The following is a 25,840-nucleotide window of genomic DNA, read 5'->3' on the forward strand; positions in this document are numbered from 1 at the left end:
AGACATGGTCTTGGTAAATATTCTAAAAGCAATGAAATCAACAGGAAAATAGAGAGAAAGAACACATACATCAAGAACACATCAGAAATAGATTAATGAATTCTAATTTGGATTAAACTGTGTAACTAAGAAGCAGAAAACAATAAAAGAATAGTGGTAAAGTAAGGAGAAGTACAGGAGCAATGGAGTGACCCCTCCTTTCTTCATAAAAGAAACCGAGGAGTCAACAGTTATGAGTAAGTGTGGGGTCAGAACATGCATCAGACACAGGTGCCAACTCAGACATAACTCAATTGTCACATCATTTTCTTTCAGAGAGCATTTGCCCTGAAAAATGACACATGATTTCACCTGCTTTTGGAACAGACAACTCTCAGCACCAGACAGGAGGGCCCCTTTTCGTCTCAGCCAAAAGAAAAGGAAACTGCTCAGGATTGTTTGTAGGCTGGGGATGCACACTTTCAGGCCAGGCCTGCAGGCAGCCAGTAGAACGGGCAGAAGAGTTCATGGCCATAAAAGCCAGCAGTGTAGCTAGAGGCACTTCTGGGAAGTAGCCAAAGGAGCAAAACATTCACCAAAAGCAAGTTCGCTTCACTGCAACTGTGCTCTGTCAAATGCAGCTGTGATAATTAATAAACCTCCACATATGTTGGGAGTGAAAGGGAACTGTGGGGAAGGGTAACAGTCTGTTTCTTGACCTAACTAAGACAGAACAAACCGTGGGCTCATGGGTAAGGAGAAGCCACTGTGGGTGAATTTCCAGGAGGAATTTCTGGTCTCCACCATCGTGTATATTCAAGGCATGGTGGGGGTGCGGCACAGATTTTTGTTACGCATGGGCCCAGCCACCCAACAAATCGCCCACAACCCTAAAACAGTCCCTGGATTCCAAGTGGCTTGTCAACCACCCCAAAACCCACATTGGTTGGTGCTGCACATCATGAGAAGTTACAGTGCATGCCCATCATCCCCAAAATATCTGGAGCAGTAGCTGCCACATCACAATAAAAAGCCTTGCAGGGAAATTGACCCAGGGTGGCTCCTCATTACATACAATTAGGCCAGAGAATGAACTGGGGAAGACTAGGAAAGAGCATATTCTGGCAACTGGTTATGTTTCCCTTTGGGAATGTCTGTGGAAGGCTTTGAGAACCATGGCCAAATATCCCCAGCAGAAAAGAAACTGAATTGCCAGCTACTGAAGAATTTCTGGAACGGGCTCAGCCATTCCCTGTTCTGTGGGTTTGTTGTGTATAGAACAAAAGATGGTGCTGGGAAGGACAGGGGAAAAAAATCAAGGTTAAGGACCAGGAGGTAAGAGGAATGGAAAGGTAAAGAGGTGGGAAAGAGCACTAGGCTAGGGATTGGGGAGCGGGGTAAATAGCAACACCAAGTGCTGGGAAAGGGTGTGGTGGAAGAAAAAGAGCTGATCGGCAGCGAATTCAGGAATACAAAGGAGAACCTGGCTTCTGAACTTTTTTCAAGCATGCATGCATGTGTGTGCGATTAATTTAAAAAAATAAAGATGGACAAAATTGTGGGTGCAGTTGGAGGCACACGAAGAACTCTGAGGGATAGCCTTGTGCTGCTGCCGTTCTTTGGAGGCACTCAGAGCACGCTGGCAGTGCAGCAGGATTCCAGGAATAATCACAGATCCAGATTTAGGCAATGGAAGGGAACATGGAATTGTCTTTAGCTCGTGCAGCATTTTGAAGGTACATTGCAAGGGACGTGGCCTTGACGACACTTAACTTTTTGTTGGCTCTCAGGAGCAGCCAAGATGTCTGAAGCTTTAGTTAGGCACAACAGTCTTATACCAAGCCAGATCTATTGGTCCACATAGCTCGGGGTGGGCGATCTGTGACCCTCCAGATGTTTTGGTCTGTAACTTCCGTCATTCCTCAACATAGGTATGCTGACTATGTGAGGCAGCAGCCAAAACACGTGGAGGGCTGCAAGCTGCTGTCCCTGATGTAGCCCACACCACGTAGCTCATTCACAAGCTGGCTTCGCATGTCGTGCACACGCGGCACTGTCTCTATTTCATCTTCTCCTCCTGTATGCCACCCGCAGCATAGACCATTCTTTGTTTTTAAGAAAACACAATTACCAGCAAAACATAATTACCAAATGAAACATCTTTATAGTGTCATTCGTATCCAATGGTGCTGTTTACAGCCCCTTGTATACTATGATTAAGAAGATTTTTTTTCACAACCCAATTCAAGTTACAATAGGGAAGGCATTTTACCTGCCTGCCCTCCCCAGAATCAGTGGGAAGGGAAATTTAAATGTAGAATGTGCATCTGTAGCAAAATCCGCTGAATGCAAATTCCCAATTCATTTATTTACTGGGTTACATGGAAAGTGGGGTGGGGGGAGAGAAAGTATGTGGAGGGAGAGAGAGAGAGAGAGAGAGAGAGAGAGAGAGAGTCACATGGGAGAAGAGTCATCAGTGATCCCATGTGTAGATACAGCTTCTGATCTATTTCTAACTGATGTGATGTGTTTGATCTGGGTTATAAATCTTTACTTTTTTGGAGGCAGATCTTCAGAGATGAAAGCAACTGCATCACCCAGGGGGATGGCATGAAACACACATGTCAGGTTAAGGAGCAGGGAGGGGAGGGGAAAAAGACATTCCTTGCTCATCCTCCCCAGGTGGGATAAACTATTTTTACAACTGAAATAGCTAAACATTGATGAGGATAGTGTCATTTCTCTCCCCAACCCTCTACTGCATATTAATACTCTGCTGTTATGCTGACTATTTTTCTTTGATATTCTAAAAAATATTAGAATTGGGCATATTTTATGTACCTGTTCTCAGCTGCTTCTCATTTTGGGCCCAGACACATGGAGGGTTAATGGCACACAAAATGTACCAATCAAATTGCAGGTCAGGCCTTGGGGAAAAAAAAAGCATACTTTTCTAAAGGAGGATAAAGTCTTGACTGTAAGGTCTTCTAAACAGCCATTTTTGTAGGGAACTGCATTTCACTGTTAAGTCTTTGTCAATATTTATTACAAATGCTAAGTGCCTTTTCTTTTTCTGAGAAAAAATAACAGGCAAAACATTCCTCAGTGTCCTGACCAATATCAGGGTTGTTGGGCAGAGTTGGCAATGCATGCACAAAACTGGGGGTGGCAAAAGTACAGGGGAATGAATACTCCGGTTCTGCATGCAGGAGGCTCCAGATTCAGTCCCTGGCAACTTCAGCTCAGGCCTGGGAAAGACTTCTGTCAGAAAAGTTGGAGCTTTTGCCAATACCTGTGGACCAACTTTCTCTCATTCCATATATATACTGTACTACAGCTTTCAGCATCCCTGATGGCTGACCATGCAGACTGGGGTCTAAGACAGTTGACATGCAAAGCATCTGGGGGACACAAGGTTGGCAGCTGACCTAAACAATACAGACTTGGTATAAGAGAGCTTCCAGTGCAGGTATAGCAACTCCCTCCTCCTCACCCAACTTTAACAAAGCAGTCCTACAAAAGCCCTAAGAGAGATTGTTCTACTGAGGCTGAGATTTCCAACACTGATTCACTCAAACTTTTATTTCTGGACCATGGCACAAACTACTCAGACCAAGAGGTTATCAGGGTACTAAATTATTTTGGACGCTTAAGCAAAAAGGGATATGGAAGAGCTCCAAAAGGATTTGCCCAAGCTGGAGGAACAGGCAACAAAAATGCTTTTATACAAATGTACAGTGTGACCACACTTAGAATACTGTCTATGGTTTTCATCAAGTCACTTCAAAAAGCTATTGTAGGGCTGCTAAGGTTTTCAAAAAGGCCCAACAAATGATGAAGGGATTGCAGAAACTCCTTGTGAGGAGAGGTTACAATATTTGGGGCTGTTTTGTTTAGAAAAATGGATAGTAAGTGTGTGTGTGGTGGGGGGGGGGATGACAGGACAGGAGGGTATAAAACTATGCATGGTGTAAAGAAAGAGGAGAGGGAAAAGTTTTTCTCTGTTTCTCATGATACCAGAATCAAGGATCATCCCATGAAACTAAATAACAAAAAAATCAGGACAGAAAAAAGGAAAGACTGCTTCATATACTGCATAGACTATGGAATTCACTGCCACAGAAAAAAGTGATGGCCATCAACTTGACTGGCTTTAAACAAGGAGTAAACATTCACAGAGGAGAAGGCTAACAACGATAATATACAGTGGAACAAATAGAGGGGCTAATAAAGGGGCTACTTGAAATGGGAGCTGAATCTGGCTTTTTCACTGGCTTTCACAAACCAGGAGGCAATAATCATATATTGTTATTTTTGTATTTTATTGTATTTTATTTTGTGCTGTGAGCCGCCCCGAGGCTTCAGCAAGGGGCGGCATAGAAATGTTTTAATAAATAAATATAAATAAATAAATAATCAGCATCTCAAATGCCTACATATACCATGCTCGTGCATGCATGTGTATATTTTCTGTGCCCATCAATATCCATTCACTTTAGGTTCTGCTGCCAAAGTCTAGGCACATTTTGCATAATTTATGTTAAGCACATAATTTGAGTATTGAGAGCAGAGGCTCTGCATTTTGGTGAATATAGATTATACACAGCCCTGGATTATAGAGCCCTTTCTTGGTCCCAGTACCAAAGCTGTGCATGTAATTACAAAGCTGTTGCCTCTGTGAGGGTTTAAAAGAGACTATATCCTTCTAAATATCCCATGACAGTTACTTAAAAAAAAAACACAGTTCAGTAAGAAGGAACACAGTTCAGTAAGCCATCTGCACAGCAATTTCATTCTCCAACGACACAGTATTCTAAGCACAGGCTACCCCTCACCTATAATATTTCCTTCATCTGGGGAATCACCAAGTTCCAGGTATCTTTTGAAAGCACTGCATAATCTTTTTATTTAAGTAGGCTTTTAGTGGGAATGTTTAAGTCAGGGATTTAGTGTTTAAGATTTCTTTTTATTTTAGGTTTTGGTTGTTAATTATAACTCAGTTTCCTGAACTGTCAGGGTCTTGAAGAATAGAAATTCAAACCAACACACACTGGTGTCCATACAATTCTCTCCTCTACTGCATAGCAAAATTGTTCCTGCAGATTTCACTGCCTCGGGGTATCAAAATCTTAGCAGGAGTTGGAAGGATGAACCAGTGATAAGGATAACAAGAAGTTCAAGAGAGCACAGTGCACTGTTCTTATATGGGAAAAGGATCTCCCCCCACCATGCAAAAACCATCACCAATAATTGAAAGAATAAATAGCTAGAAGCCTCTCCTATTAAAACTTATCCTGAGAATGGTCAGAATAAGGCTTTGTTGCACAAACCTTCATCTGTGGCACTATTAACATAATATTGAAGATGATGATGATATATTTATTTATTTCAATTCTATACTACCCAATAGCCAAAGATCTATGACCTGTTCACAACAATCACAAAATAAAATACAATATAAATAGCATAAAAGAGTATAAAAAAAACTTAACACGTTTCAATATACAGTTTTTTAAAAAACAAATTCAGCAGCCAAAATAATTCCAGTACAAGCAAACTACTCAACAGCAGCTGACACAAATGCCCCATCGCATTATCAAACACCTTTGAATGTTATTATGTGTCATTAAACACCTCACAGAATACAGTCTTACCTGGTGCTGAAAACGTGACAGAGAGCCAGGCAGGTTTTGCTGGAGAGATCACCATACCTTTGCTCTTGCTCCCACCCTCTGAGCCTCCTTTGGAGGTGGTATGCAGGAGATGGCCTCACATGTTAAGCATAATGTCCAGGTAGACTCAGGTTGTGAGAGATGCTCTGACAAGCATTGCAGTCCCAAGCCGTGCAAGTCTTTATAGGTTCAAACCGGCCCCTTGAATTGGGCTCGGAAGCATACAGGCAGTCAGTGCAAGTGGATCAGAGTGAGTCTTATATGTTCTGACCTTCTGGTCCCGATTATTGATCTGGCTGCTCCATTTTGCATAAGCCACAGCTTCTGAACAGTCTCCAAGGGAAGTCCACATAGAGTGAATCGCAATACTCTAACCTGAAGGCATAGGGTATAGTTTACTGAGATAAGATCCTCTCTGACCATACAGCCAAAGCTGGCAGAAGGCACTCCATGCCTCCAAAATCACTGCATCTCAAGTGACAACGGCTCAAGAAGGCCTCCAAGCTACAAACTGGAATCTTCTAAGGAAATGTAAACCCATTTAGAACAAATTGAGCTCTATCTATCGGATCAGAAGAACCACCCACTAACCGGATCTCAGTCTTGTCTGGACTGAGCTTTGGTTTCTTGGTCCTCATCCCATCCACTATTGCTGCCAGGCACATCGGCTTCACCTGATAAAGAGGAAAAGGAGTAGCAGAGCCGCATGTCATTTGGCAACGCAGCACAAAATGTTGGGCATCCCCACTCAATGGTTTCATGTAGATGTTAAAAAGCGAGACAAAAGTGACCCCTGAGAAATGCCATAGTATTCCCTAAACATGACCTTCTGGAGGTGACCATCCAAGTAGCAGCAGAACCACAGCAATGCAATTCTGTGCCCCCATTCCCAGCTCAAACAGTCACACCAGAGCAACCAAAGTGCATTCTATGCCAAAACCCAACCTGAACTCTGACTGAAATGAATCCAGATAATCTGTTTCATCCAAGAGTGCCTGGAGCTGGCTCCACACACCCACCTCAAGACTTTGCCCAGGAAGGAACATTTGCCACCAGCATAAAATTAAGAACTTTCAGGTCTAGGGAAGAGTTCTTCAGGAGTGATCAAACAATTAATTACCTCTTTCAGAGAGTGTGGAATGCTTCCTCTCACAAGGAGTCATTAATCACCACCCTGACCCACTGGCTGTTCCCTTCCTACTGGTTTTTGTTAACTGGAGTGGGAAGAGGGGGAAGGATCCTACACGAGAAAGTAGTTGCATTAACATGTGTCCCAGTTTGCATGACACAGGGCAAGGGTCTCAAACTCAACTTCCCTGGGGGCCGCTGGAAGTAGAGTCTGGGTGAGGCTGGGCCGCATCAAGTGGCGGTGGTGGGCCGCTCATCCCGCGTCGCTCCCGGAGGCCGGCCCGGGTGCTGCCGGCACTTTGAAGGCCTCAGGGCCCCTCCCCCTCCCCGTGCCCCGCCCGGCCCGGCAAGTGGCCCGCGGGCCGCGAGTCTGAGACCCCTGACATAGGGGGTCCATCATGGGTTCTTTAATCCACAAGGCACAATGCATGAAGCATTTATATGTAGCTGCTGTTTTGAATATGCAATATTTGCTCAGGAGAACTGGGAAAGTGGCTTGTTGTGTGAACGACAATGGTGAAACAACCCTTACATAACCTTCAATTGTAGTGAATAACCCACTGTGTTAATACTTAGTGGTTTGGTAAAAGAATGGATGGAATTATACATTCTAACAAATGCTGAATTAAATGGCATAAGAATCCCATGTTGTGAGGCTTCCATTTGTCACATATACACAAAACCACAGAAAGAGCCAGCAGAGACATCTTATGCTATATATTTCCAAGGGAGCTTGAGAACTATAGTTTAACGGGGATGCTGATCTCTCTCTAAACTTTAGTTGTTGCAGTTTAAATCCCCCCTCCCTTGGGGTTTGGTTCTTTGTCCCCTGCCTCACTCTTTGGGTGAGTCTCTAACACATTTGAAAATTGAGTTCTGACCTGGGATCTGGCAGATAGCATGGGATTACGGTGCCTGTGACTGTCTTCCATTCCGAGCCTTTCAGATGCATTCAAGATTAACTATGGGAAAACACGTGCACAAAATGTGCAAAAAGAAGTAAAACCCAGTTTTGGGAGCATTTCTTGATAGTGACTGAAAAAGGCATAGTTTGAAACAAGAAAACAGCAGTATGTGAAACTGACCTAGTATCACTGAGATGGTAAACCTTGGTCTGATGTGTACCACATCAGAAGATATACGAAGACATGCCAAGACATGCCCTGCATGTAGAAAGCAAGCATGTCCAGTAGAAGGCTAGCTTTTGGAATAGAGGAATATCCAAGTAATGTAAATGCCCCACCTGCAGTCTGGAGTGGAAAAGCTGAGAAATTGACTAAGCACCTGATTGAGACCTAGTCCAGACTGTGCAAAAACAGAGACAGGCAGGCAAACTGGGACACCAACTTAGTACCTTCACGATGGGCTGTCACCCATTGCATTTAATAGGATTGTTGTATTAAAATTCCTGAGCATTGGATGTATCTATCACCACACCTCAGAGGGAGAACGGGGATATGCTCCCAGGCATATTAGAATCTGAAGTGAAAAACGTCTGTGTTAACTAGCTCCTCTACAGAGTCATGGCAGCTGAAATTAGATTGATAGTCCTAACTAATGTCTACAGTGGGTGAGACAGTTTTCTTCTTCTGAAGATAAAACACTGGCTTAACTAAAGTTCTATGTTGTTTCCCACAATCCACTTGGCTAGCCATAAGGGCCTTTTCTGACATCCCAGAGTACAATGACCCTGAAAAAGCTCTTTGCAAAGGCAGTTGTTTCATTTGGTGGCAAATACCAGCACCTTGCTGCTTTGCTACGGAACAAATCCCCAAACTGCAAGTTCTTCATCAGTCTCAGAATTAGACACAAACTTGTACTGAATCCATACATAACACTGCAGGTACCTACTGGAGCCGCCCCGAGGCTTCGGCGAATGGGGCGGCATAGAAATTTTCTAAATAAATAAATAAATAAATAAATACTGACTTGTTCCCTGAAGGGTCAGAATTGGATGAGCTGTCACCATGAACAACCCAAGTGGAAGCAGGTTGGGGGAAGTGACAACTGATTTTGATTGCTCTAGACTTCAGGAAGACCAAAGGCCTCAAGGCACACAGCAGTATAGCATCCTCAGAATGCACAGTGATCTGTGAAGAGAGCTGTCATGGTTCCGTCGCATCCCTCAACCTCCACGCAAGCTTGCAAAAAAATAAAAATAAAAAAAAATGAAATGAAATGAAACGAGCTGATCTCCTTTGCTCACACAGAAGCTAATCAGGCCTTTCCCACTGATATGTCTCCTTTTCCGTGTGGAATTTTTTAAATGAATTGATTGCACTCAATATGGTGACATATGCCCAAGGTCCAATTTCTCCCCATTGTCCACAGGGACGTGCAGAATCAACAGACTTGAACTCAAAGTTCTCCCAATTCCATCTTGAAGCTCATTCTGACTTGAATCCACAAGGGATTGCAAGCTTAGTTTTTTCTTTTCACATGAAAATCTGTGCCTTGTTGTGTATACATCAATTGTGCGTATCTTAGAACAGAACATATTCTTCTCCCACTGATTAAACCTATTTGTATCAATTTTTCAAAAATGCATGTTTTTCAACTACATTTTTCAAATATGGACATGCTGTCGAGCATATTTTTTGGGGGGAGGGGCAAATTGCAAGTCTGGAAATGTGCAAACTTCAACTACGGTGTGTAACTGAGTCCATGCTCAGTTGGAAAGGTGCACACTTGATAAATCTTGCGAAAGATGAGCTAAAGTTATTTTCTGATACATCTCCAAGTGTCCTCCCAAAGTTTTGAAGGAAGATGAAAGACCCTGGCAGCAGATCAGAGATACTGTGCTCTATCTTTATTTCTGTTCTTTTACAAATTAAGCAGTTATAAATTCCCTTTAGGCACAAGTTGAAAGTTTGTGTGTCTTTACCAAAACTCAGCAATGTAATTAGGTTTTATTTTGCTGAAAGCTGGCCTTCCACAGAAAGTCCACATTCTGCCAAGTTCCACTAAAATCAAGAGGCTGTTCACAAATGTGAACACACATGAGCCAACATGGTTCCAGGAAGTGGGCAAAGGGGAAGCAGTTAACTCTCCAAACAAGTTAGGATAGCAATATGCTACCCTTCATTAAAAGCAGTCCTGTCAGGCACAAAGCAGATTACCAAGATGAAGGGAGAAGTTCACCTTTCAACTTTAATCTCACAGAAAAATGCTAACAATTTTGAAGAGGACAGACTACAAAATAATTTAGCTGATCTATTCTAGTGGACCAGCAGTGTTGCTAGAATTACACACTCCTCTTCCAGACAAGAGAAATGAATTGCTCCTGCATGAAGATCATCTCTGTGCAACTCAAAAACACACTATCTTACTGAGCCACACAATCTGTCTGATTAAGGAATCACAAGAATTGTTTGCGGCTGCATTCCTTATGGGGGACCACCATCGTAATGAGAATGTAGCAAGCACTTGTAGACTCTGCCTCCTTGGTATTTATTTATTGTTTGTTATTATATTTATATCCTGCCTTGATTCCACTTGCAAGGAACCCAAGGCAGCCTACATGGTCCTCCTCCTCTCCATATTATCCCCACAACAACCCTGTGAAACAGCTTAGGCTGCGAGTAAGTGGCTAGCCCAAAGTCACCCAGTGAGCTTCACAGCCATGTGGGGACTAGAACCTGCAAAATGTAAAGTGGGAGAAGAGTCACAGATGGCCATAGACACCTGTGAGGACATTAAAAACCTCAAAGCAACACAGAAACAGAAGGCTAAAGAGAAAACAGCAAAAGATCAGCAAGTAGGTGGATTCCACTCTCTCCACCTAGAACAAGCCAGAGCTGTAGATTAAATAAAAGACTGCAACACTCATGCCCAGCTAAAAAGACCACCCCACCCAGTCTCATGCCTAGCCTGCAGAGGATGAGGAACGCAGAGTGCAACCTGGCAGCTCACAAAAACCCAGCAGAGAGTGGAAGGAAGAGATGGAAGCCAGGAGAGTAAGCTGAAGCAGGATCAGCACTTTTAAGGAAACGTACGGTCCTTGTAGTTATTTATTCTTGTTTTAACTTTTATATCAGTCATGGCTTTAAAAAGATATGCATACCTACAAAAGAACCTTAATGGGTACAAATGAGGTCTGTTCAGGGGGACCCTGAGTATATCAGGTTAATTAAGAGAACAAGGAAAAACACAGGCTCAGCTTAAGAGCATATGAGGACCAGCAGGTACATCTGGATAGAATTGTTATTTATCTAAAGTGGTGCTACTGGAGTAAGATTTTCAGGGTCAATTAGAATTAGTAGGGTGCCCTAATCATAGGAATGTCTTTTTTAATGGCTAGAGAATGATGTGCAGATAGTTTGTTAAACAGATCTGCGTATGGTCATTGAAGGGCTGGAAACCTTTCAAGTCCTACTTATGCTAGTGTGAGCTCTTAGAAGAAAGGGTAAGACACAGATGTAACACAGAGCTAACATACACTGAAAACCAAGGAGACATGCATAAGTGGGGGTGAATCAGAAGTGGGGGGCTACAGGCAACAGACGTGAAACAGGAGCTGAAACACAGGGAGACAGCAAGTGAGACTGGCCCTACCTTTAACAGCAGCTGACCACCACTGGCCGTGGCTTGGGCCAAGCCCACACAGCAAGAAATAGTGCTACCAATCCACCAGGAATTGCCATGAACAAACAGGGTGGGAGAAGTGCCCATCACCCACCTGAGTGTGTGCGGAGGTGACCAGTGAGTGCATCTCTCCTCCGGCAGGCATAGTTGCAGAAGGGACATTTGAAAGGCTTCTCACCCGAGTGCAGCTTGATGTGGCGCAGGAGGTTACCCTTTTGGGTGAAGGATGCACCGCACTGATTGCAATGGAATGGTCTTTCACCTGGAAAGAGGATCATCATTAGTGAGTACCCAGAGAGGTTAACTGAGAGCAGGGGTCCTCCAACTTTTTCACCAGGGGGCCAGTGGAAAGGTGCCGGTGCTGGCGTGGGCCGGAAAGGGGGTGCCAGCGGGGCGTGCAGGCCAGTGTGGGAGCGGGGTATGCATGTGCGTGCTGAGGTGGGGCGGCGGGCATGGCGAGGCGCAGGCGGGCAGGCAGGCGCAGCGAGGGAAGGTGAGGCAATGCAGGGGCAGGCACGCGCCATGATGCAGCAACGGGCGCATGATGCAGTGGCTTGCTCGCTCGGAGGTTGTTTTCTCTGAGCGAGTCCAAAACGATCTCCTCGCGAGCAAGCCGCTGCCTCCCTGCGCGGGGGGCGAGGTGGGTGGCAGCTGGCACACATGCAGCACAATGAAAACCTCTGAGACGGGCCAGATAAATGGCCATGGCGGGCCGGATCCAGCCCCCGGGCCGTAGTTTGAGGACCCATGACCTAGAGCCTTGCATTGACTAAGCACTGTCCCAGCCCTTTTTCCCTCTGTGATACTATCCTTCTTCGTGGAAAACATGTTTATTGGACTTTGTTTATCCTGTTGCCAAATTCATTGTTCCTAATCCAGGATCCCTTAATCCAGGTTACAAGCATTTATCCAGATCCTGAATGGAACCAATTTTCACATTCTAAATATTTATTTTGGAGGGTTTAATGCTAACAGCACCATTCATTCATTCATTCATTCATTCATTCATTCATTCATTTGATTTCTACACCACCCAACAGCTGAAGCTCTCTGAGTGATAAGTAACGGTAATAAATGCAACATAGAATAAAAGAACAATAAAATATAACTTGTTTTAACTTTTGCACACAGAGAGAACTGGGGACAGGGTAAGCTAGGCAGGGCTAGGAGCCTCAGGTAACAGGTCAACTGCATGCGCTTTGCATGTATTCTTTAGATACAGTGAAGTTACTGTCGGTGCATGCCAATCACATGGGCATAAATAATTCTCCCTTGTAGTAAGACACTTCCCATGGAGTGCCTGCGGGGATGAGCCCCCTAGAGCTCCAAATTAGCCAGTTTTGGCTCCTCTGGCCTTGCAGGATGAGGAAGGGGCATCGCATTCTATCACTAGTGGGTGGCCCTGCAGCTGTACAGTCCAATCAGGGACTGAAATCAGATGGGACAGAAACTGTGGATGCCCGATTGCCTGACTTGGACTCCTTCTAACGCAATGCTTTGCTTGCAGTAGATGGTTGTAGGAGGCAAGCAGCCTGCCTCCTTTGTTGAGAACCTGACACGTGTTGCAACATTTACTCCTGAATTTGAGATGAAAAGGGAGGAGAGAGCAAGCATGAGAGGTATTTGCTTGCTTGCTATTCCTTTGCTTGGTGAGCAAGGTCGGAAAGCACAGTTCAGCTGGTATGTAAACTTGCTTTAATGGAAGCACTGGTGATCGTAGAGGGGTTTCTCCTTTTCTTTGGATATGTTATTTTTCTTTTTACAAGATAATTTACAATCACTTCTATGTTGTTGCTGGCTGCTATGGCTTACTTTTCCTTTTAGCAATTGCTGCTGGTGGTAGCGAGGGATTTATTAGAGGAACTGAATTGATAGAGGACGAATGAACTGGCTCTGGCTGCAATCTAAATCTAACAGGCAGGGAGGGGATAGCATGGATTGGATTCCTTCTCTGCCTACACTGATGAATAGTGATTAGCCAGTACTGATTTAGGGTGAATTAAAATGTCACAGATTTATGTACTATACTCTTCAGTTAATTGTTCTAGCACTTTAAAAATAATCCAGTTATGCTTGTTGGTGGCCTTTCAATTCTTTTTCAGTCATTGGTGCTTCTTGGTGGCTATCCAATTTCTTCCTACGCCATTTCTAGTGGTTCTGGGCCATTTATGTTTTAAGGAAGCATGTGTCTCGGTGGCACTGGCTGCCCAAAGCTTTAAAAACCTTCTGAGCAAAGTGCCTCCTGTGGCCAACTTCTGTGTGTTTAAAATGCTCCAGTGCAAAACATCTGCAGCTCCTCTGCCTTTCCGCTACGTTGCACCATCCAGCGTCTTAAGAAAAATACAGCATCACACGACCTTCATTTTATTTATGCATTGCTTAAGTATTGCAAGGGAGAAAATAGTGTAGCAAACTAAATGCAGTTACTTCTGCCTCTGCTAACCCTTTGGCTCCATCCCACCAATCACATCGGCCACCAGTTGCCACGTCATGCATGTTTTTCATGCAGAAGGCCCTATGTTCAATCTCTGGCAACTCCAGATCCAAGTTGTCTTAGGGAGTGTGCAACAAACAGCATCTTGGACAACTAATTGCTGCAGGCACTATGCAAGCACCAAGCATGTGTGCTAGTCCGCAGTGCTACTGTTTACCGGCAGCCTTGCCTGCTCTCCAGCAGGGTTGCTGCTAGCCTTGGGCCCACAGGGCCTGGCCCTGAATGAATTCTCTGGGGGTCCAGATCTGTGCTTCAGAGACCTGAGTGCCCTTTACTGCCAATGAAAGATTGTTTTTTGTTAATTTAACTGCCATGATTTTTCAAGGGGGAACACAGATGCCTAAGCAGCATCCCCCTTGACATGACGCAACATCTCTTAACACAAAATGCTTTTGGACTGGCACTGTAACATTTCTGAAACTTAATGCTGGTGCAAATTTTGCCATTTTTGCACGTGCATGTTGCTCAGAAAAAGACAACCAGCCGCTCCTGTTCTGAATTTATTCAGACTGGTGAAAATTAATTTGCAGACTAAGAGAAATTACTGATTTGAGATGATCTGTGACAAGGTACAAATTAACCAAAGAATTTATTTTGAGGAGATCTGCATGACAAATTGGCTGGATGTGGCTTTTGTTAAATTTTAATAAACCTTAGTAATTCTTTCTAAATTTGTATATATAAAAAACTAGCACATAGCAACTTTATGTAGAATTGTGCCATATAATAGTAGAATTTGAAGGGGCCTAATAAGGTCACTGAGTCCAACCCCCTGCCCAATGCAGGACACCAAAGAAAGCATCCCTGACAGATGGCTGGCCAGCTGCATCTTGAATGACTCCAATGTGAGACAGCCCACAACTTCCCTAGGTAATTGGTTCCATTGCTGCACTGCTCTGACAGTACGTTTTTCCTGAAGTACAGCTGGAATCTGGCTTCCTGTAACTCGATCCCATTATTCCATATCCTGCACTTTAACACAATTGAAGAGATATCCTGGCCCTCTTTTACATGATAGCCTTTGAAGGATTTGAAGAGTGCTATCATATCTCCCCTCAGCCTTGTCTTCTCCAGGCTACATATGCCCACTTCTTTCAGTCTCTCCTTATAAGATTGTTTCCAGTCCCCTGATCATTTTTGTTGCTTTCCTCTGAACCTTTTCTAGTTTGTCTGAACCTTTCTTAAACTGTAGAGCCCAGACCTGGACACAATGTCCAAGACTAGACCTAAGTAGTGCCAAATAGAGGGAAATCAGTACCTTACATGATTTGGAAGCTATACTTCAGCTAATGCAGCCCAAAATAGCATTTGTTTTTGTTTTTTTGCAGCCACATCACATTGTTGACTCGTATTCAGCTTACGATCTATAAAAATTCTAAGGTCCTTCTTGCTTGTAATATTGTTGAGCCAACTATCCCCCATCTTGCAACTGTGCATTTGGTTCACTTTTCCTAGGTGCTGAACTTGGCATCTGTCCTTACTGACTTGCAATCTGTTGCTTTAAGCCCAGTGCTCTAGCCTATCAAGATCTCTCTGAATTCTGTTTCTGTCTTCCAGGGTATGAGCTATCCCACATCTGCAAGTCTGATCTGCATTCCCTGCACCTTCTTGTCAAGTCATGAATAAAAATGTTGAGCTGCACTGGTCCCAGGACTGAGTCCTGTGGTACCCTGCTCATTACCTCTCCCCAGTCTGAGAAGGTGCCACTGAGAAGCACTCTTTCGTCCAATTCCGTGTCATGTGGGCCTGGGCCTAAGACCTTTAAGTTGTAGCAATGCCCTTGCTCACCAGTGTGGCTGCGTTTGTGCACCATCAGTACGTTTGGGCCAATGCACACCATCCCACAGATGTCACATTTCAGCTTGCCATTGGGTAGCCGGATGCCGCCAGGGGAATGTGGCTCCTGTCCTGTCCCATCACAGTAGCCAAGGGGCTCAGAGAGGGAATCCTCAACAATCACACTCTCTTCTTTTTCAATGAGCCGGACATCATGTGATAGCAGCCGGCTTGATTCTTCATCGCTGTACATTTCCACCTTGATAGAATTTGCTATGAGGGAAAAACAGATAAAAAATATTAATACTTTACATTAAGTATTTGTAAATGGTTATGCTTTTTTAAAACAACTGCTACATGCCTGGAAAATGAAAAGTTTAAAAATTGAATTTGAATCTGAGAATAAGCAAAATGAGTGATTAAAAATCAATAAAAAACACTTCCCTATTATTATCAAAGGCCAAGGGATAGCATGATAGACATTTCTAGCAGTGTGCCTGATGTGGAAAAATAACCTTTCATGCCTTTTCTTTCTAATACTAGGTATGCTTCTGGGTAAGACTACTATGGCCCCACTACCTTGTCTTAGTCACAGAATTTTATGGGGGGTCCAGACAGCAACGTCCCTTCCTATGTTTTCCTGCTGCTTCTGCTGTCTTCTGGCTATGACAGAAGCTGAAATCTGTTAAGAAAGAAAAGATGGAATAGCTACACAATGCCTTCTCATCAGTAATGCTAGGAGTCCTCCCTCTAGCAACATCCCAAGACTTTAAGGAAACTGAATGGGAGTACATTCAGGACAGGCCAAGTTCTTTGCACAGGTCAGACCCATGGGAGGACAGAAGTATTAACACCAAGTAGCCTTTTAATAAAATAAACCCTTTTTATTTTCCCAGTATTTAAGGTTTGATTGTGATGGTAACATGGGGTTTTATTGTATAGAAAATCAATTCGGATGCTGTGTTCCATTCTGTTTTATTGTAAGACCGTCCAAGGCCTTGGCAGTGGATGGTATATAGAAGTTTAAAATAAAATAAATAAATAAAAATAAAGTAGTTGTAGTAGCTAAATGAAACTCCTGTATTAACCTCTGCTAAACTGGTACACTCCAGATGAAGTTGTCGACACCGCACACAATTTCCTCCCTTCCAGAGGGCATCAGGTTAGGGAAGGCTGCTCTGCATTCAAGGCACTTTCCAGGTGCCATATGGCAACAACAGGAGAGGGATCTGACCTTCATGGCCTGCCTCTGGGCTTTTCTGGAAGCATCTGGCTGGCCACCACTGGCAAGAGGATGCTGGGCTAGATGGACCTTTGGCCTGATCTAACCTGACTCTTCTTATATTGCTTGTATCAAAAGGAGAACTAGTCCAACACTATCCCCAGGGTTCCAATCAATAGATGGAGGAACAGGCTTGCTCCTCCACTTGGTATCCAGCCAGCTAGAGAGGGGTGATGGATGTTTTACCCCCAAAATGTGGAACCAGCTTAAGAGCGGCCTTCTGAGACATAAGGTATGAATTCTACCACCGTAGCCCTGCAATATTATTTTAAAAGGAATTTGCAAGAGTTTTCACATATAGACTTATGTATGCACACATATGTATGCACACACGTTAGTAGATTTAAACCTGGGATCTGGTCTTTGAATAACCCCCTATCAATTGATTTATCAAGGAGTGAACAAGAAATTGGGCTACTATGATGTAAAGCAAGTTCCTGCCAAGAGAACACACAGGAGGCCAGTAAATCCAATTTCATCAGATGATGTACAGGAGATACACCATTTCAAGGTGTTAAACATGTTCAAATATTTAAAAGCAGGAAAAATAAATAAGGTAGCGATGATACCACTTCTCTAGAAAGGAGTCTGGAATTTCAGTTTCACATCAGACTGCCAAGTTGTCACGTAAATGTGGGACATTTCGCACATATTACCCACAAAGCATTCCTCTCCACTAAGGAAAATAAGTACAATCAAATAGCTGCAATAGTGGACAGATTCTCAGGATTTAATGGTCTTGGGTCACTGTGTTTAGGCTGTACACAAATAACTGATAGGTGAATGAAATCAGACAACTACACATTGTGGAATGGAAAAACCTTTCACATATCCGGCAAAAGTAAGCACTTTCCACGGCAGTGGAAACTCACAACCTGGAAAACAGACAGCATCTAGCACAGGGTTGCCCCCGGAAGCAGGTAATGGAATATACGTTTGAGAAATGAGGGCTTCCTGATTTTGTGTACTGAAACATGGAGTAGGCTTCATTTCAGAAGGAATGCTGTTAAAGGTCTCGCAAAATAAACACCCTTCTCCCTTTGGTCCATAGCCAGACTTAATCATTCTGCCTTAGCCGCAGCATATTTAGAAAGAAGGATTCTCACGTTCGAATCGCCTCCTAATCTATCACTCTTAGAGCATTCTGTAGCATTTTGCTACAGTGGAAGAACCACCAGAGGAAGGATCAAAGTAGATGGGATCAGGAAATTTTGTTTCAAAGACAAGAAGCTCCTTTACACTAAAGCAGACTAACAGTCCAGGCAGAGTGCTACAGTCTATGTCTGTGGCAGAAGAACTGTGGCCCTCCAGAAGTGCTATGCTGCAACTCGTATAAGAATTAGCCAAAATAACCATTGATGGCAGATGCTGTGAGATGCAGACTACCATTATTTGGAAGATCACACATTCCCCAAGCTTGACTGGCAATGCCTCTCCCAAACTATGTGGAGATGATGGGAACTGGACAGGGACCTTCTGCATGCAAAGCATGTGCTCTGTCACTGAGCTATCATCCATGTTTGTTATTCAAATGTCTGACCTGTGTTCTTATAAAGAAGGAGGTGGCAGTTTTTAAGGTGAAAAGGGGAGATGGACCCTACTCTGCCTCATCATCTCTTCATGCTTTCTTGCACCAGGTATTTCTTCTGGCCCAGCTCTTTTCTAGGATCAGAAAAAAGTCTGGGGCAGAGTATCTCAGCAAGGTTCTGTTCCTCTTGCCCATGTACTCTTTTTTCACACTGAAGAAGTCCAACATCCCCTTCTTTAGTTATGGATAAAGCAAATCCAGCTGCTCCAGACACACCTTGCATGGCCCCAAGAATGGCACTTTTTGCTACTCTCAGGGGTTATGGAATGGGGGATGTTGCCTATAGACTCTGCATGACACGACACAACACACAGAATTAAGGGGGTAGGAACCATCTAATTGCCATGGATCTTCCCAAAGACTGTTTGATCTGTGGCATTCCTCAGAGTGTTAGAGTAGTAAAGAATGGAGGTCATCACCGGCATAAACTTCTTCCCACTATGCAGCTGCAGCCTATCATGCTACAGAACGGAGAAACTGGGAAGGCTTGTGATGGAAAAGCACAGCCATTGCTTCCAGCCATGGGGAGAACGCTAGTGTAAATAATTTACCTATACGTACTAAATATCTTGGCATTAATTACTTTGGTTAGAGGCAGACTATGTAGACTCTCTTCACAAACCTCGGTATTTAACAAGAATTCTACATAATTTTTACTCTGAAACCAAACAAAACGTTAAAGCATGCATTTCTTTAAGAAAACAAACCTTTGCAAATTCCTTGTATTTGGCATGGTGGATAGCAGGAAATAGTAACTGAAGTCATGGCAATTTAGAGCTCTAGACATAGCTACCCAGGACAAGTAAATACAATACAGAGTATACTATGCTTCCATGAATATCAGTAGTGCCACAGAGAGCTATCCTTCTCCAATAAAAAACAGTTTAATATGACCACCAATGGTTTCTTATCTGGTGCCTAATCCCATTTCAGCTGATTCTTCATACAACCCTGGGGACAGGCAAAAGGCTAAAAGTACTTTGGCCTTAGTGTGAAAAACCAAAAGAAGTTAGCAGTCTTCAACACTTCAGTTAGCTGCTGAATAATAGACTTTATCTGTATATTTCAGGAGCAGGCCACTTGTGACCCTTCAGATGCTTTGGCCTACAACTTCCATCAGTCCTGGACAGCACAGCCAACAGTGAGAGATGATGGGAGCTGTGGGCCCAAATATCTGAAAGGCCACAAGTTACCCACCCCGGCATATAAGCTTCTTCAAAAGTAAAAGTATGTAAGAGAGTCTTTTTGTGCTACTTGGCTTATAAATAAATAGATAAGAAAGACTCACTCATATAATAGGGAATAGCTCTACTGGTTAGAACAGCAGCCAACCAACACAATCGGGAGGCTCAGAACTACCAAGGTTACACTGAATGAGATCCATTCATGCCCACAAAAGGGAGTTGGTTTAAGTCAGCCATTAAGCCAGACATTAAAAATTCTCCAGGAGAGAGAGGGAAGAATCCACTCTTCACCTAACAACTACCCAGCTCAGGCTCCTTGTTCTAGGAGAGTGATATCTTATAGGTTGAAGAAGGAAAAGCAAATGGCATGATTAATATGCTTGAGGTTCGAGTCATTCAAGATTTAGTCTCTGTTTGGAACGAAGAGCCAAGGCAGGCCAAAGCCCCATAGCATCCAGTATCCTCAGCTCTTCATCTCTCCTCCTCATCAACAGAAACACTAAGGTGGTGTTTCCAAAAACCATTTAAGCCAAAGTGTGGAATGGGAACGGAAATGGGACCTGTGACCAGCTCACGTTCTTAGGACAGGTGAAAAACTGGAATTGAGAGAATTAAGAAGAGAATGGTTTCCTGGGAGCAACATCTTGGAGATCCAGCACAAGTTGACACCTCTGTGCACAAATATGAAGTGAAAGCCTGCTCACTGGGGCAGGAGCTGCTCAGATACACTGATGCTGGCTGAACTTTGATGTTTTCCCATCCCCTCGGGATGAGTGGGTTTATTTTTTTCCTGGACTGAGAAGGGAGGGCTGGCTATGGTTCTGCAACCTTCCTTACAGAAGGAAAGCAGTGTCTGGTTCGGCTGGCAAAACAGGTTATGTAATATTCCTGCTCTACTGGGGCATGAGCTTGCTGGCTGAACCAGCTGTGAAATCAAGACTGATCAGAAGCAACACTATCAGCCTACGTCTCCCTGTTAAAGGGGAAGATATTAATTTCCTGCTTGTTCAGTCCATATGCAGGATTCCTTTCATGCTACACTGAACAAGTGAGATTATATGTTCTATTGGCCCAACTAGACCATAATGCAGTGCATTTCGGAATGTTCATTTCCAAATAACTAACACTGGATTCCACGGTGATATTTACAACTTGTCTTCGGACTGGAATTATAAATTTATTGACACAAAAAGGAATCATCAAGTGATAAACATGTGTCAGAAACAAGTCTGAGAAGATTAATTATTTACATGTATTTATTCTGCAATTTGGTAACTTAATCCACTTGTCTAGGATTCGGTAGCTTTCACAAAATCTGATGTTTTAATTTCTGAAGGAAATTAATGTGATTGCAGAATGCTGAAGCTAGAATTCATCAAGGCATGGAAGTATTTTCCTCTAAATCTAGAGTCCCCCACATCTATCATTTGTTCCTGCCTTACCTAGAACAGTATCGCTAATATTGTCCTGAATAATCTCAATTACAATATGAGAGAAAGTGTTCTTGCACTACCTTCTCCCCTGGTAACATAACAAGAATTGCTTGGTAATACAATTTTTCAGACTAAAAAGCATGCATGCAGATATTTCAGCAGGTCACTGCACAGTTTAAGGCCAACTACAAAAAACACTGGGCAGATAAATTGCTAACTTTGATACTGAAACCTGGCTCTTTCTCAGGGCCACAAGCAGGTTCTTAACAGACCCGATAATTCTTATCTGGACCTTGGATGAGATCAGACTGCAGTTAACCAGGTGGCGGGACAACTCCAAGCTCTCTTGGATGAGACTGATTATCTGGACCCATTTCAGTCCGGCTTCAGACCCGGGTATGGTACTGAATCAGCCTTAGTCGCCCTGTATGATGGCCTGTGCAGGGAGAGAGGCAGGGGGAGTGCGTCCCTGTTGGTCCTCCTGGACCTCTCAGCGGCTTTCGATACCATCGACCATGGTATCCTTCTGGATAGGCTAAGGGGGCTGGGAGTAGGAGGCACTGCTTGGCAGTGGTTCCGCTCCTACCTCGACGGCCGATGCCAGAAGGTGGTGCTGGGGGACTTTACCTCTGAGCCATGGCAGTTATGCCATGGCGTTCCGCAGGGGTCTATTCTGTCTCCCTTACTTTTCAACATCTACATGAAACCACTGGGAGAGGTCATCAGGAGGTGTGGGCTGCGGAATCATCAGTACGCTGATGATACCCAGCTCTACCTCTCTTTTTCAACCAATCCAAGTGAGGCAGTGGCTGTACTGAACCAGTGCCTGGCCGAGGTAATGGGCTGGATGAGGGCCAATAAACTGAAGCTCAATCCAGACAAGACGGAGGTCCTGCTGGTAGGTGGTTCGAACTCCTGGGTAGGTGACTTGGATCTTGTCCTGAATGGGATTGCACTCCCTCTAAAGGACAGGGTCCACAGCTTGGAAGTGCTCCTCGACCCGGAGCTGACTTTGGAAGCTCAAGTGTCGGCGGTGGAAAGGAGCGCTTTCCATCAGCTTCGGCTGATCCATCAGCTGCATCCCTACCTGGAGGACGACCGCCTAGCAACAGTGACGCATGCATTGGTTACTTCCCGGTTGGATTTCTGTAATGTGCTCTACGTGGGGCTGCCCTTGAAGACAGTCCGGATACTTCAGATGGTGCAAAAGAGAGCAGCCAGGTTGCTGACGAGGACTGGGCGTTATTCTCATATAACCCCAGTCCTCTACCAGCTTCACTGGGTTCCCATCGAAGTCTGGGCTCAATTCAAGGTGTTGGTAATTACTTATAAAGCCCTTAACAGCTTGGGACCCGGATACCTGAAGGAACGCCTGTGGCCATATTTGCCCTCCCACCCCTTGAGATCGGCAGCAGGGGCTCTCCTCCCGGAGCCTTCTGTAAGAGATATCAGGAAGCAAAGTACCCGGAGGAGGGCTTTCTCTGCGGTGGCGCCCCATCTGTGGAATGCGCTCCCCAGAGAGGTCCGCCTGGCGCTGTTGTTATTTGTTTGTCAGCGCCAGGCCAAAACCATTTTATTCAAACAGTATTTTAATAAACTTTAATATTTATAGTTTTAATTATGCAGCCAGTGTGTTTCCAAGTTTTAACTGTAATTTTATTTGTTTTATTTATTTGTTGTTGTGAGCCATCCAGAGGCTGTGTAGCAATGGGGATGGCATATAAAAACTTTAAATAAATAAACAAACAAACCACTGCTTTGGAGTCCCATGCATGGACAACCCCCAGCTCTTAGCCTACTTTCAAAAGCTCTCCACACACAATCTGTTCAAGCCTTTCCTGCAATGGCAGTCTACCCTGGCACCCTGCTGGGCAGGAACAGAGAGGCAGAAAGGGTATAAAGGCGGCTTGCGTGGAGGGGGGGATGATGGGAGCTGTAGGCCCAAAGGTGGTTGCGGGGGGTGGATGCATTCCCTTTTGGCTCTGGCCCTACCCACTGCTGATTTCATCCCTACTCCCCCCCAACATATGACACCTACTCAACAGATTACTTGAGAGACGCTCACTTTTGATAGGAATATGGTTGCCCACTCCTTTAGACACATGATCAATTCTCTGAATTAACACAACATGGTGAAGCATATTTTGGGTGCAAACTAGTGAAATGAGAAGAGCATATACTCACCACTAAGGGAGCGGCTTGGTGAGGAGTGTTGGCTGTTTGGTGTGCTCACTGACGGCCCCACGATTGTGGAGGTGAACTCCTTCTCCAAAGAGGAATCTCCATTACCTTTGCAGGTGGGGGATAAAGCAGAGAGCATGGGTAAGTCTGTGCTGTCTTTCTTTAAGAATCTATTTCAAGGCATGCCATTATTTCCCCAGTGACCAGGACAGAAGACTGGAAAAACTGAAAGGCAGCCTCTCCTGCTTCCACTTGAGTAGGATCTAGCTTGAAACCTTTGCAGGAAAAATGATTCACCAGCACTCCTAAAGAATGATCTAGGAAGCATAATCCAGATTCATCAAGACAGTAAAAAGATCTGCAGCGGTGGCTTTAAACTGCACAATCTGAGATGATCAGAGGATCATCTGGATCAACATCTCTTTGTCAACAGAGCCAAAAACTGACTACCAGTCAAAAGAAAGATGACAATTCCTAACTATGTATGCACAGCAGCCTTCTTATGTTCCACAGACTGAATTTATACACACTTTTAGAATTTCAACACTGTTTCACTGTGTATGGCCAAAATAACTGGGATCAACATCCGTTAGTCTGACCAACCTGGTCAATGATGAAGAATGCTGGGAGCTGTCACCCAACACATTCAGAGGGCAGGAGGTTGAGAAGGCTGCTCTAGGCTACCTGAGTGCTTGAAAGCACTACATGGTGCAGTACTTAGGATGTTATATCACATGCCCAATTACAGGACAAAGGGATGTTCACGTAAATTTTGAATCCCTGTGAGTGCAGAAATAAGGACTCGTGCAGACATGGCTTCACCGTTGGATGCTCTGCTTTTGAAAACAACACACAACGTGAATGAAGCAACCTACAGAAACTTGTCATACGGTGTTTAATCAGCAAGAAGAGACTGATAGGATGGCTTTTCAGGAAAAATGGTGACTGCCACATCTAGGCTGAAGAAGACAATATTAAAGCAGATAATTAAGTTCCAGTACATTATATTCTTCATAGAAATCCTTCCCTTGAACTGCGGTTGCGTCCAAGTAGAAGAGAACATATAGCAGAAGTAGTTGCCTCTCTAATTCATTTATGGGAAAGTAGTTGCATATCTTATTAACTGCTTGTTCCTTGCAGCATATATGGAAATCACATGATACTGGAAGTGCCCAGAACCCTGGCGTTTACAAAACTAGTTTTGCAGGGTCTGATAGCTCTTCCTTTTGGAGCAGCTAATTGCTTGCACTAGGCTATACAGTCTAGAGGCACAGTTAAACCAAACCTTTCTTTTTAGTATATGCATCTTTATTTTTTATGTTAACAAGAATCCACCTTCCCATGCCCAACCCTGGCTCATTCTTTACCTGGAAAGACTATGTTAGAGCTCAGTCCTATGTGTGCTTAGTCCACAAAAAGTACTGTAACTTCCAGCGCTCCCCCACACAGCAAACTGACACTGCTGTAGCACAAAAATGCGTTTGTTCTAAAACAGTTCAGCGGGCTTTATATAGGCAGCTTAATGTTTGCCCTGGCATATCTGGCCAGGGCGACTTCTTTTATATTGTTATTTATTTTTATTGCTAATTTTATATTGTTATGTTTGTATTTTATTGTATTTTATTTTGTGTTGTGTGCCGCCCCGAGGCTTCGGCAAGGGGCGGCATAGAAATGTTTTAATAAATAAATAAATAAAATAGCTGCCTGCAGCTCATATAATGCCCATATAATGCCACTTTGTGCTAATGAAAAACCGTGTTTGTATCCCATCATAAACTCTCATATCCTGTTGAAAAGGAGCAAAAAGGCTTAAATTGGCTCTCGCATTGCCACGGATGCCCAAGTCATCCTGGGATATTCTATATGATAGCTAAGCAACCATGGCCACAGTTTGTACGTGCCAGTGGTAACTGTGAATGCTGATGCCACAGTGTGTGGGTACCATGGTTTATCATGACGTACAAACTAGGCAAGGTTAGGTTGTTGCCCTGATTAACCATGCCACAGTTCCCATCACACTGAGTTCACCCCAAGGATACCTGGACTATTGTTTATCTGTGTTAACGCCAGATGTTGTAATTGTTTTGCGCTCTTAATCAGGCTATCAATCCTTCCAGATGGTGTGTTCACAAAGATCTAAGTGGATTCAAACCAAAGAAAGCCAAACATACAATGCTCTCTACACTACTGACCCCTCACACACACACACACACACACACACACACACACACACAAATGCATGCACATACATACACACACACACATCAAAGTTGGTCAACTTCGCAGCATTCGCATTAGTACCTTTGTTAGGAAGTTTGTAGAATTTTGCTAGCTTACTGGGTTCTCTTGTAGCACCGTGACATGAAAAAACACACCCGCCAAAGTTTCCTAATTTAAAAGGTTAGCCATTATTTACATCGTCCAATTCATTGCGTAAGGGCTTCATTAACCAATGCCTTACCAATGGACACTATTCATTTCAAGCTTCTTGAGCACTTGGCAGGTAAAGATGCTTCACTAAGCTTTACCAATTTTTTAA

The 25,840-nt window shown here is 43.9% G+C and overlaps 1 protein-coding gene across 6 annotated transcripts in view; it reads right to left on the reverse strand.

Annotated features, from left to right (window-relative positions):
- Positions 1-25,840, reverse strand: part of IKZF4 (IKAROS family zinc finger 4) — an 86,975-nt gene that overhangs the window by 16,916 nt on the left and 44,219 nt on the right. For all 6 annotated transcript variants that reach the window (XM_044449496.1, XM_044449494.1, XM_044449493.1 and 3 more), the window contains 3 exons: positions 23,305-23,409; positions 15,646-15,906; positions 11,458-11,625 (listed from right to left, as the gene is read on the reverse strand). In XM_044449496.1, the coding sequence (XP_044305431.1) occupies positions 11,458-11,625; positions 15,646-15,906; positions 23,305-23,409 (534 nt within the window). The remainder of the gene's footprint in view (positions 1-11,457; positions 11,626-15,645; positions 15,907-23,304; positions 23,410-25,840) is intronic.

This window comes from Varanus komodoensis, unplaced genomic scaffold (assembly GCF_004798865.1).
Source record: "Varanus komodoensis strain SLA01 unplaced genomic scaffold, ASM479886v1 scaffold59_1, whole genome shotgun sequence".
NCBI lineage: Eukaryota > Metazoa > Chordata > Lepidosauria > Squamata > Varanidae > Varanus > Varanus komodoensis.